Raw genomic sequence first — 13,917 nt, 5'->3', positions numbered from 1 at the left:
GATTCGGCCACCGCCTTGTCCCCTGGAAGGTCTACATCGATGGGGTCGCCCCCGGAGAGCACCTAAATGGTGCCGGGGCCAGCCTAATGGAGAGGTAAATGAAGGAAACAACCAACATTATTAATGCCTCTATTCCAAAGGCCAGCTTAGCCCCAAGTTGATTTCATCACGAGCCATCTTTTCAATCCCCCCCACTCATCACAGTCATGTCAGGAAGACCACAAAGAGGGAGAGCGAGAGCTCCTCAATAAGAGCACTCTGTCTCTCTGTCTCTGTCTCTCTCTCTCTCTCTCTCTCTCTCCAGGAGTGCAGAGACTTCTGCACATTCAAGTGGCATTCTCATTTAGCTTTCTGACCTGACAATTCTTATCAATTAGGCGAAATGCCTCCTATTACTCATCCCACTTTTTTGTATCGACTCACAAGAGCAGAGAGATGGATAGAGTCATTTGCACTGTAGTTGAATCATATAGAACCCTCTCACTGTTCTCCCGGCAAGCCAGAGACATGCCTGATGGTGACTGTCAGATCTTCATTTAAATCCAGATGACTGGGGCAGTTTTAAGAAGTGGAAAACACTCTGCTAGGCATCTGCAGTCTGAGAGATATAAAAAGAATCACAACAAAGGGGCAAAAGATCAACCTCAATAGGATGAACACAATTACAGTGATTCTCAGATTGCTTTGTTGGGGACATATCCTTGCAAATGCTCTGTTTCTCTGTTAGCCGTCCTTAGGCTTTGTTCTCCCATGTCTCCTTGAGAAGGGGCAAGAGCTGCACACGCGGCAGTGGGGGAAGTGCGTCAGCCTGCTTCACTGAGGAGTAATATACGGTGTCTTCAGAAAGTATTCATACCCCTTGACCTATTCCACGTTTTGTTGTGTTACAGCCTGAATTCAAAATTGATTCAATATTTGTTTTAATTCTCACACATTACCCCATAATGACAAAGTGAACACGTGTTTTTAGAAATGAAATACAAAAATGTTTAATTTACGTAAGTATTCACACCCCTGAGTCAATACTTACTTCTAGATGCATGTTCGGCAGCGATTACAGCTGTGAGTCTTTCAGGGTAAAGGCGTCCGCATGCTTCCCAGCCTAACCAGTTTATTTTCTGGAGGCAAGATGAAGTTAACGCCCCTTCGTCGGTGATTGGTCAACTGTAGGGATTCGTCATTAAAGTACTTTTTTGTTATTCAATGAGATTACTTGTTTTCATGCAAATGGTTTCATAAAAAAATACTGCACCAAACATCTTAGTTACTTTTAAAATTGCGCTGCTAAGATCTCCTCTGTAAAAATGTATGATAGATTTATTGAGTTATCTTAGATTAATTCTGACCATTTTCAGGAGGTAAATACTGGCTACGGCATCTCAAAATGGACAAACAGTACTAATGTAGTTTTTTTCTCATTTTTTAAGCGAAGTTCTTTTAAGGGAGTATGCGAGGACACTCATTCAGTTCGGCTTGCCAAGTTCGGTTAAGCGCCAGCTGAACTGAAGCATGCTGACGCCTTAAGTCTCTAAGAGCTTACCGCACCTCGATTGTGCAAGATTTCCCCATTTATTATTTTCAAAATTCTTCAAGCGCTGTCAAATTGTTTGTTGATTATTGCTGGACAACTATTTTCAGGTCTTGCCATAGATTTTCAAAAAGATTTAAGTAAAAACTTTAACATTCACTGTATTCTTGGTAAGCAAATCCAGTGTAGATTTGGCCTTGTGTTTTAGGTTATTGTCCTGCTGAAAGGTGTATTCATCTCCCAGTGTCTGGTGGAAAGCAGACTGAACAAGGTTTTCCACTAGGATTCTGCCCGTGCTTGGCTCCATTCCATTTATTTATTTTTATCCTGGAAAACTCCCCAGTCCTTAACGATTACAAGAATACCCATAACATGATGCAGCCACCACTATGCTTGAATATATGGAAAGTGATGCTCAGTAATGTGTTATTGGATTTGCCCCTAACATAACACTTTCTCACATTTTACAGTATTTCTTTAAGGCCTTGTTGCAAACAGAATGCATTTTTTTAAATATTGTTTTATTCTGTACAGGCTTCCTTCTTTTCACTCTGTCAATTAGGTTAGTATTGTGGGGTAACTACAAAGTTTTTGATCCATCTTAAGTGTTGTCATATCACAGCCATTAAACTCTGTAACTGTTTTAATGTCACCATTGGCTTCATGGTGAAATCCCTGAGGGGTTTCTTTCATTTCCGGTAACTGAGTTAGGAAGGATACCTGTATCTTTGTTGTAACTGGGTTTATTGATACCCCCATCTACCAATAGGTGCCCTTCTTGGAAAACCTCGCTGGACTGAGGGACCTTACCGATAATTGAATGTGTGGGGTACAGAGATGAGGTAGTCATTCAAAAATCATGTTAAACACTGTTATTGCACACATGCAACTTATTGTGTGACTTGTTAAGCAAATGCTTACTCCTGAACCTATTTAGGCGTGCCATAGCAAAGGGGTTGAATACTTGCTGACTAAAGACATTTCCGCTTTTCATTTTTTATAAATGTTCAAAAATTTTGAAAAACATACAGTACCAGTCAAAGGTTTGGACACACCTACTCATTCAAGGATTTTCTTTATTTTTACTATTTTCTACATTGTAGAATTATAGTGAAGACATAAAAACTATGGAATAACGTCGTAACCAAAAAAGTGTTAAACAATAAAAATAGATGTAATATTTTAGATTTTTCAAAGTAGCCACCCTTTGCCTTGATGACAGCTTAGCACGCTCTTGGCATTCTCTCAACCAGCTTCACATGGAATGCTTTTCCAACAGTCTTGAAGGAGTTCTCACATATGCTGAGCACTTGTTTGCTGTTTTTCCTTCACTCTGCTGTCCAACTCATCCCAAACCATCTCAATTGGTTTGTGATCGGGTGATTGTGGAGGCCAGGCCATCACTCTCCTTCTTGGTCAAATAGCCATTACATGGAGGCGTGTTGGGTCATTGTCCTGTTGAAAAAAAAAGTAATTGTCCCACTAAGTGCACACCAGATGGGATGGTGTATTGCTGCAGAATGCTGTGGTAGCCATGCTGGTTAAGTGTGCCATGAATTCGAAATAAATCAGACATTGTCACCAGCAAAGCACCCCCACACCATCACAATTCCTCCATGCTTCACAGTGGGAACCACACATGCGAAGATCATCCGTTCACCTACTCTGCGTCTCACAAAGACGCATTTTTGAGACGCAAAATCTCAAATTTGGACTCATCAGACCAAAGGACAGATTTCCACCAGTCTAAAGTCAATTTCTTGTGTTACTTGGCCCAAACAAGTCTCCTCTTCTTATAGGTGTCCTTTAGTAGTGGTTTCCTTGCAGCAATTTGACCATGAAGGCTTGATTCACACAGTCTCCTCTGAGTAGTTGATGTTGAGATGTGTCTGTTACTTGAATTCTATGAAGCATTTATTTGGCCTGCAATTTCTGATGCTGGTTACTCTAATGAACTTATCCTCTGCAGCAGAGGTAACTCTACGTCTTCCTGTCCTGTGGCGGTCCTCATGAAAGCCAGTTTCATCATGGTGCTTGATCGTTTTTGCAAATGTTCTGGATTGACTGACCTTCATATCTTAAAGTAATGATGGATTGTTGTTTCTCTTTGCTTATTTGAGCTGTTCTTGACATAATATTACTAAATAGGGCCATATTCTGTATACCACCCCTACCATGTCACAACACAACTGATTGGCTCAAATGCATTAAGAAGGGAAGAAATTCCACAAATTAACTTTTAACAAGGCACACCTGTTAATTGAAATGCTTTTCAGGTGACTACCTCATGAAGCTGGTTGAGAGAATGCCAAGAGTGTGCAAAGCTGTCATCAAGGTAAAGGGTGGCTACTTTGAAGAATCTATTATGATTTGTTTAAAAAATCTTTGGTTACTACATGTTATTTCATAGTTTTGATTAAGAAAATACATTGAAAGGGGGATTCCTATTCAGTTGTACTGTTGTTGGCTTCTAGGTACCTCTTTGTGACCTTCCAAACTCAGGTAGCAAGACCTACAGCGATTTGAAGTGTGTAAGCTCCGGACCCTGTTGTGCCATTTCCCCTCCCTCAGTGATCTTATCCCTGTGTGCTGTCACCATCACGATCAAATCAGCCTATTATGCCTGATCATCCGCAACCCTCTCTCTACCAGGGTGGTCAAAGTGCAAAACCTTCTGCTAAGTTTAGCAGCTCCATTTGATTTACACAAGCTACAATTTGTCTGCCTAATCCCCAATTACATTCTTTTTGGGCTGTTTCGTTTACTTTTTTCCCTTGTAATGATAAGAGTGACAGACAAGACGTGTTGCAGAGCCGCAACTCCGTGCAAGCCACAGCCGTCTCTCTGGCTCACATTATTTCCATTCCAGAAGATAAAGGAGCCGTTCTGCTCCAAAAGGTTTAGCTGTCGATTTCATATATGAAAGCCGGTGGAGTCTGGGAGAGATAGTGGTGGAGCAGTGTGGAAGAACGGCCTTACTGTGAGTGACGTTAGGAAGTTGGGAAGCAGAGAAGGAGCAATCTTTGCGCAAACAGGAGACTTCTGGTGCAGTTAAATATCTAATCTGCCTGTTCTGCCCACAAACAGGAGAAATGGGTGCCTTGTTTTCTTGTGCAATGATGACAGCACCTTTTGTGTGGTCCACATTTATTTGGTGTTCGTTCCTAGAATGAAACAACTCTCAGATAAATTTGAAGAGATTTCCCTCCCTCCCTGCAACTGGTGTCTGCTATACGCAATTAGAGATTTGATTGACTTTACTTATCACCTTTGTTGAAGGTTTCTACACCGACTACATGCATAACTGCACATAACAACAAGATAAACGTTTTTTTGATTCTCTAATTTCTTCTCTACGGCCTTGAGCATTAACAGTCCGGCTATGCCAAGCTACGTTGCACTTTCCATCCAATATATCGTCAACATCAATCATGGTCCATGGAGCCTGGTTGGCAGAGTCACTGATTGCCATCCAGCAGGAAGGACAGTGTCTGTCCTGTCATAGTCCGGGTCCCATGTGTGTAATGTGTTTGAACCATCAGACATGCCATGTCGCATCCTCATGGTCATTTAGCCTAACAGGTGAGATATTCTTAAACTCTCTTATAATGCGATCATGGCCCTGCTAATCTGATTGGCAAAACAAATAATGGAATGAAGCGGCAAAATGACTAGTGAAAATCTGAAATCAATACAGGATATTCAGTTAGGTTTCTTTGCCATTAAGGAGTCTGCTGACTGCTTATTTTATTATGATTGATTGCTGTCCTCTTTATGTACTTAATCAGGTGTTTCAGACAAGCTTTCGTATCATATAAACACTCTGTAGAGCAATATTTACCTCTCTGTATGCAAATGTTGCTTTTTCTCTCCGCTGAACCCAGTGGAAATGAAGAATGCATTGTTGCTTGCCACAAAGAGCGGGCTGTGTAAACAATTGGTTCTGTTTTCAACATCAATGGTTGATTTGTCACAGCAATTAAAGATCCAGGGACAACGCCAAAGTCTCCTCATTGCTGGGCCTGATCCCAAATGGCCACGTTCCAGACTCCCCCACCCCTCACTCCCCTCTCTCCTCTTTCACCCCCCTCACTCTATCCACTCAGTGAGCTTTAGATAAAGAAAGATAAGGGAAGGCTAGTGCAAGGAGGGTCAGAGGGGAAATGTGTGTTTGAATTGCGGGGTCAAAGGAGGGCCCTGGTCTGTTTAGTAAGTGGATCCACCTGTCTCTCAACCTGGCCTGTTAGGAGAGGCTGCAGCTTGAATCCATGCTGAAAAAGGAGAGTAAGGAGAGTGGGCACACCTTCCTAATCACTCTGGAACCTTGCCTCTCCCAGGACCATATATCTCCTTTTAATTTAAGCCTTGAAAAATGCACTGGGATTTAAGCATCTAATCCTGCTGGAATCGATTAAATTTATTAGAGGGGGGGTTGCCTAATCTGTGAAGTTAATGCAGGACTTCACGGCTATTGATCAGCTCTGAAGGATATACCCATTGTTAATTATGGGCCTGGGTGGTAGAACAAACAGCACAGAGGAGAGAAGGGGTGTGGGGGGAGACCGAGACGGTGGGACAGGTAATTGTCTGTTGTGCAAATGTTATTGCTTCTTTATGTGTACGCATGTGCTAAAAGTTGATGGGGCATGGGAGAAGCAATTCATTTCTACCCACAACTTATTTTTGCCTGGTTGACATTTCAAAGGATGGAGGATGTCAGGAATCTATCCATTTCTATTCTTCCCTGGTACTTTCAATGTATTTTTTCCCGCTCTTTTATCTTCTCACCCCAAACGGAATAGCTGGGTCTCAGGTCATCATGTAGGTTGGGGGCATACTAACAGGTTGACTAGCAGATGATACACTGTCATGTTTTGATAATGACCACTTTGGCTTTGCCTCTCTCTCCGATAGAGGGCTCATTTCAGGCTCATCCCAAATAATTTGGTCGTTACGGAGTTCACGGCGTGCGTATATCCTGGTGTCCACTTGGCAGATGAAACATTTCCCTGATCATAACATGTCATGATGACTGAATGCTCTGATTCTTCTGTTAGAATGACCTTGTCTCTCTTTCTTTCCTTCTTTCCTTCTCTTCTCTTTCTCCATTTCTCAATGTTGGCTTCTCGTCTCGCTTTTGAAATGATTTTGCCCTTGATCAGACTTACAAACAGTATTATTATGAGGGGGGAAATGCCCTGACTTATTCGTTCCATTCATTTCCGATGTGCCTTCTTAGGACCTGTCGAGATGTAATACTTATTTTTTTGCCAGGCGAAAATGTTCCCGAAATGGCAAGCTGTCACTGGCTCGCCCGGAATGTTGTGTGTGTTTCCCCGTGAGTGACAGACAGCCAGATAATGACTTGTTACAGGTGAAACAGACCTGTGGGAGATGAGTGTCTCTGACCTTGTGTTCTTTTCCCTTGTCTTTTTTACCCTCCATTGCTTTTGTTTCCACTCTTATCTTTGAATAAGTGTGAATTGGCTCTACACAGAAAAAGTATTGTCTTGAACTATCGTGACACCAGATCGGGGAGCAAACTTAATTCATTAAATGCTTGTACTGTCAAGCAGGGGTGCAACTTTGGGGGCAACATAATAATAAAATTAAAATTAAATTATCCAGTCTGATAAACACTCAAGACAGCCAACCCGGCCGCTCGGAGGTGTCCGCATTGTTCTAAAGCACACCATTGCCTCATTTTGTATCGCATTCCAATGATAAAACTGGAGGGGACCAAAATTCAATTTCAGAATGTGGGGGACATGTCCCCCCCCATCCCCAGTGAAAGTTGCGCCCCTGCTGTCAAGAGAAGAAAAGAGGTCAGCGAGTTGCTCCTGGGCTATTACAACCAACCTGTGGCCACCCCAAGACCAATTCCCTTCCTCTACCCCCGAGCACTGGTCATTCTCAGAAACACTGGCCACTAAATAACAAACGTTTTTTCATCACGCAGGTTAGGGTCACTGTTGCTTTTTTATTTATATTTTTTACATACAGTGGGGCAAAAAGGTATTTAGTCAGCCACCAATTGTGCAGGTTCTCCCACTTAAAGAGATGAGAGAGACCTGTAATTTTCATCATAGGTACACTTCAACTGTGACAGACAAAATGAGATAAAAAATCCAGAAAATCACATTGTAGGATTTTTTATACATCTTCTTTAAGAGGCTCCTCTGTCCTCCACTCGTTACCTGTATTAATGGCACCTGTTTGAACTTGTTATCAGTATAGAAGACACCTGTCCACAACCTCAAACAGTCACACTCCAAACTCCACTATGGACAAGACCAAAGAGCTGTCAAAGGACACCAGAAACAAAATTGTAGACCTGCACCAGGCTGGGAAGACTGAATCTGCAATAGGTAAGCAGCTTGGTTTGAAGAAATCAACTGTGGGAGCAATTCCAAGGAAATGGAAGACATACAAGACCACTGATAATCTCCCTTGATCTGGGGCTCCACGCAAGATCTCACCCCAATCCCAGAACCACATGGGGGGACCTAGTGAATGACCTGCAGAGAGCTGGAACCAAAGTAACAAAGCCTACCATCAGTAACACACTACGCCGCCAGGGACTCAAATCCTGCAGTGCGAGACGTGTCCCCCTGCTTAAGCCAGTACATGTCCAGGCCCGTTTGAAGTTCAAATGCTAGAGAGCATTTGGATGATCCAGAAGAAGATTGGGAGAATGTCATATGGTCAGATCAAACCAAAATATAACTTTTTGGTAAAAACTCAACTCGTCGTGTTTGGAGGACAAAGAATGCTGAGTTGCATCCAAAGAACACCATACCTACTGTGAAGCATGGGGGTGGAAAAATCATGCTTTGGGGCTATTTTCCTGGAAAGGGACCAGGACGACTGATCCGTGTAAAGGAAAGAATGAATGGGGCCATGTATCGTGAGATTTTGAGTGAAAACCTTCCATCAGCAAGGGCATTGAAGATGAAACGTGGCTGGGTCTTTCAGCATGACAATGATCCCAAACACACCGCCCGGGCAACGAAGGAGTGGCTTCGTAAGAAGCATTTTGGAGGGAGTTGAAATTCTGTGTTGCCCAGCAACAGCCCCAAAACATCACTGCTCCAGAGGAGATCTGCATGGAGGAATGGGCCAAAATACCAGCAACAGTGTGTGAAAACCTTGTGAAGACTTACAGAAAACATTTGACCTCTGTCATTGCCAACAAAGGGTATATAACAAAGTATTGAGAAACTTTTGTTATTGACCAAATACTTATTTTCCACTATCATTTGCAAATAAATTCATTAAAAATCCTACAATGTTATTTTCTGGATTTTTTTCTCATTTGTCTGTCATAGTTGAAGTGTACCTATGTTGAAAATTATAGGCCTCTCTCATCTTTTTAAGTGGGAGACGTGCACAATTGGTGGCTGACTAAATACTTTTTTGCCCCACTGTATCTACCAATAGGTGCCCTTCTTTGCGAGGCATTGAAAGAAAAAAAACAGGTCTTTGTGGCTGAATCTGTGCTTGAAATTCAGTACTCGATTGAGTGACCTTACACATAATTGTGAGTGGGGTACAGAGATGGATGGGGTAGTTATTAAAAAAGCATGTTAACTACTATTATTGAACACGGAATGAGTCCATGCAACTTATTATGCAACTTATTAAGGACATTTTTAATCCTGAACTTATTTAGCCATAACAAAGGGGTTGAATAATGATTGACTCAAGACATTTTAGCTTTAAATGTTTTATTAATTTCAACTTTGAAATTATGGGGTATTGTGTGTAAGTCAGTGACACAAAATCTAAATTGTATCGATTTTAACACAACAAAATGCTAACACAACTAAGGTTTTTAGAAATGTTTGAAAATGTATATAAAAAAACAAGATTTATTTAAATAAATATTTGTACCCTTTGGTATGAGACTTGAAATTGAGCTCAGGTGCATCCTGTTACCATTGATCATCCTTGATGTTTTTCAACTTCATTAGAGTCCACCTGTTGTAAATTCAATTGATTGGGCATGATTTGGAAAGGCACACACTTCTCTATATAAGGTCCCACAGTTGACAGTGCATCTCAGAGCAAAAACCAAGCCATGAGCGCCGAGACATGATTGAGTCGAGGCACAGATCTGGGGGAGGGTACCAAAAAAATGATGCAGCATTGAAGGTCCCCAAGTACAGAGTGGCCTCCATCATTCTTAAATGGAAGAAGTTTGGAACCACCAAGATTCTTCTTAGAGCTGGCCGCCTGGCCAAACTGAGTAATTATGGGAGAAGGGCCTTGGTCAGGGAGGTGAACAAGAACCTGATGGTCACTCTGACAGAACTCCAGAGTTCCTCTGTGGAGATGGGAGAACCTTCCAGAAGGACAACCAATCAGGCCTTTATGGTGGAGTGGCCAGACGGAAGCCACTCATCTCTTGGCATGTCCAGCCTACTCATTATCTCAGCCAATCATGGCTAGCGGGAAGGTTGCAGACTTTTTCTGTGACGCATGATTTTTCAAAAAAGTTTACGTTCAAATGGCTTGCCTGTGAAGTAGTGATGGGGCGGCAGGGTAGCCTAGTGGTTAGAGCGTTGGACTAGTAACCGGAAGGTTGCGAGTTCAAACCCACGAGCTGACATGGTACAAATCTGTCATTCTACCCCTGAACAGGCAGTTAACCCACTGTTCCTAGGCCGTCATTGAAAAAAAAATTGTTCTTAATTGACTTGCCTGGTTAAATAAAGGTAAAATAAAAAAAAGTAGTGATGCTCGACATATGCCTGGTTTTTGGAAACAAGTAAAAGGGGGCCTGAATACTGAATAATCTGAATAATCTGAATGCACTGTATGGTTGTCTTCTTCTTTTTAACAGGGAATCCAATTGAGACCATGACCACCTTTCAAGGGAGCCCTGCACACATTCCAATGCAATAAAAACAGAACATATTTACAAGCAATTTAAGAGAAGTGATGGTCTAGTATTTCTCCAATGGTACATCAAGTTGTGGAGAGCTTGTTTCTTAATAACCCCCAAAGCTAACAGTCATTATAAGATCATGTTAACAAGTCCCCAGTCTTTATTCAGAGCTTTTCATTCTAATTAGACTAGAAAGAAAGGGCTCTCCTGGGCCCCGCTCATCAAAGTGCAGGTGATTACACCCAGCAGAGACAATCTGTAATTTAGTGAACAAGAGTTCACCTCTCTCCTTTTCTCTTTTTGTCAGTTTGGCCTAACTCACTTTTTGTTTTTCAATCTTCCCATCTTTTTATGCAGTGGTCGTAGAGATGAGACTGAACTGATATCACCTGATGTACGAAGGGCTATATAAATACATTTGATTTGATTTGATTTTGATTTGACTGAACAGAATAAGGGCAGGTCTGTTTCCACAGAGGACATTTGAGAGGGAGGCTTTTGTGTGAGGATGGCCTGCCCCCCCCCTCCCCCAGGCTGGCCATGGCAGAATCATTACCCCATTACTCAAGTAATGCGTGTTGCAGAGTATGCAGGATACCAGGGCTCACTGGTATAGAAGGATTAGTGGAGATTGTACCCCCACAAGCTCTACATGTCAGGTCATGCACTTTTAATGACAGCTAGGCCGGTGTCTAGAACACATCTGTCTGAATGTCCCTTATCCATCAGAGCTGGCCCTTGACTCATGTGTGTGTACGGACAGGAAATGTGTTGTATTTAAAAAAATATTAAGTCCAACTATCAACATGATAATAATCTTCATTGTGATAATTGATGATTATCAAAATAATCATGTACAGAGAAAGGCTAATTCAATGCATTGTAGTGAGGACATTGGCACAGTAGACACAAATACAGTGGTCTAAGTCATGTTCCTGTTAAAGTCCTGCCCTTGCTGCAGTGTTGGCTGCATCTCCACAATGCAAATAGCCACGGTGAGACAAAGGCACTACTTGCATCATTTTCTTAATCGCGCAGGTAAATTGGACTATTAGAGTAATTAGTATCCAGCATGGCGCGGTTGCTTGATAGATTGCGGGTCGGATTATATTGACTTTCTCCCAGGGTGATATATTGACTAATTCAGAAGCTCTTAAAATGCTGTGAGAGTGTCCTCCTGGTCACCAGCATCAGCTCAACACACAGTTCACGTTTGCTCATTTAGTTTGCTTTCACTCCTTTTCTATTACTGTACATTGACATTCATTCCTCATACCGGCCTCATTATTTATCTGTGGATATGTTCTGAACCAGGGATGAGGAAAAGAAAAGAGGAGCTTTGTGTTGATTGGCCACTGTGCTGCTGAAGGACAATTTTTGGGCGCCATCATCAACTCCTCGCATTGAAAGCGCATCAACATAGACCTGATGTGTTGATACTGCCCAACCATGCACATCTGTGACAGACATGTTAGTGGTAGTATATGCTGTCCCCCAATCAGATGATAATGTACAGAAACTGGTCTCTCCAGTGATTCTATGTTGGCCATAGTTATTGCTAGATTGCGAGCACATTTTTAACCATGTGTTTCTTTCTCTCCTTCAGAACCGATGCGGACCCCGAAGAGACTGAAGATTGCAGAGACCCAGGCCAGATTCATCGCTGTGGACTGGGAGTCTCTGGGCTACAATATCACCCGCTGCCACACCTTCAACGTCACCATCTGCTACCGTTACTACAACGCCAACAACCAGACCAAGGCCGACTGCCTGGACATGGACCCCAAGGCCCCACGCCACGTGGTGGGCAACCTGCCCCCCAACACCAATGTCAGCCTCAAGATGATCCTCACCAACCCCGAAGGACGCAAGGAGAGCGATGAGACCATCATCCAGACAGATGAAGATGGTATGTGTACTGGGCTATTGTGTGTAGATGGATGAGAAAAATCTATTTAATTAATTTTGAATTCAGGCTGTAACACAACAAAATGTGGAATAAGTCAATGGGTGTGAATACTTTTATTTTTTAAACGTATTTCTAATACTCCTTTATTTAGAAAAGATGGATGTGTCTCGCTCTGTTTGTAACCAGTTGACTGACATACTTATTGCTGCCCCCTGTGATTCCTACAGCTGGGCTGAGTTAGCCATTTCAAAGCAGAGCACGTTTTCTCCCTGCTGCTCTCTGAATAGATGCTAGCTGGAGAGGCTAACCAAGGGCTGAAATAACAGCACTGGTCGCAGCTTGGAATTTGTAACTCACATTAAACACTTCAGCATTATAATAATACAGCCAGGTGACCAGCTGTATCCTGTGACTCTGGCAGACATGTTGTCCCTTGATGAGGACCTGTTTAAATCTCACCTCACATTCTCACAAACCCAGGAGATAATGCTAGTGAAATGACTGAGCCCTCTGTAGGGGTTCCACCAGAATTTATTTGATTTTTTTCATGCCAGATTCTGTATGTAGCTAGAGCTTAGATGTTTGGGTGATATTCAGCTCATGCTGTACATGTTGCTGTACATGTTACTGCCCCTTTCTACCGTTTGTTTTGTTAAGAATGGTTTGTATGACTTTTCATTGTATTCTCTCATTGTGTTCTCTCAGAAAAAATCACTCTTTATTCCCATGTCAAACCAACCCCATTTTCAGCAGCATCAGACAAGAAAAAGGAATGCTAGATTTTTCGTTGTGGAAAAAGACGTCTCAGTGACATCCATCCATCCAATAGATTTGAAAAATAGATGTTTGTCTGACTGCGGGGCGAGTAGAGGAGAAGAGAGGTTCACGTAAACAGTTCTTCTAAGACTGATCCGTAGACCGCAGACAAGCGTCCCCGCCACCCCGAGCCTTGCTCGTCTCTTCAGACAGACAGGCCTGACAAGCACTCAGTCATGTGACCTGGTAACACTTCTGCTCTCTGTCTGTATGCTGTGAAGGAGAGGGCTTTGGACGTCCCCAACCCAGCTTGACTAGAACACAGCCCAGGCAGGCAGGCAGCCCCATGGCAGAACAGTCTCGTGGCAGCTGTAGAGACCCATGGGACTGCCAGGTTTCATCAGCAGTGAGGAGGCTGTCAGTCAGTAAAAAAAAACATACAACGGATAGGTGCAGGGAAATGTGTTGTTTTGCAGGGTTAAAATGTATTAAATTGTTTTTTTCACTCATCAATCTACACACAGTACCCATAGTGACAAAGCAAAAACAGTTTTTTAGAAATGTTAGCAAATGTATAAATAAATAAAACAAATGAAATATGACATTTACATAAGTATTCAGACCCTTTATTCAGTACTTTGTTGAAGCACCTTTGGCAGCGATTACAGTCTTGAGTATGGCTACAAGCTTGGCACACCTGTGTTTGGGGAGTTTCTCCCATTCTTCTCTGCAGATCCTCTCAAGCTCGGTCAGGGTGGATGGGGAGCATCTCTGCACAGCTATTTTCAGGTCTCTCCAGAGATGTTCGATCGGGTTCAAGTCCGGGCTCTGGCT

At 42.5% G+C, this 13,917-nt stretch overlaps 1 protein-coding gene across 16 annotated transcripts in view; it reads left to right on the top strand.

Moving 5' to 3' along the window:
- The window catches only part of LOC109900694 (receptor-type tyrosine-protein phosphatase kappa), a 162,726-nt gene that overhangs the window by 105,888 nt on the left and 42,921 nt on the right, over positions 1–13,917 (top strand). For all 16 annotated transcript variants that reach the window (XM_031837085.1, XM_031837097.1, XM_031837096.1 and 13 more), the window contains exon 8: positions 12,025–12,327. In XM_031837085.1, the coding sequence (XP_031692945.1) occupies positions 12,025–12,327 (303 nt within the window). The remainder of the gene's footprint in view (positions 1–12,024; positions 12,328–13,917) is intronic.

The sequence above is a fragment of the Oncorhynchus kisutch genome, linkage group LG12, assembly GCF_002021735.2.
Source record: "Oncorhynchus kisutch isolate 150728-3 linkage group LG12, Okis_V2, whole genome shotgun sequence".
Lineage (NCBI taxonomy): Eukaryota > Metazoa > Chordata > Actinopteri > Salmoniformes > Salmonidae > Oncorhynchus > Oncorhynchus kisutch.
Note: the sequence above shows the minus strand (reverse complement) of the source record. Positions and strands in the feature narration are given on the sequence as shown.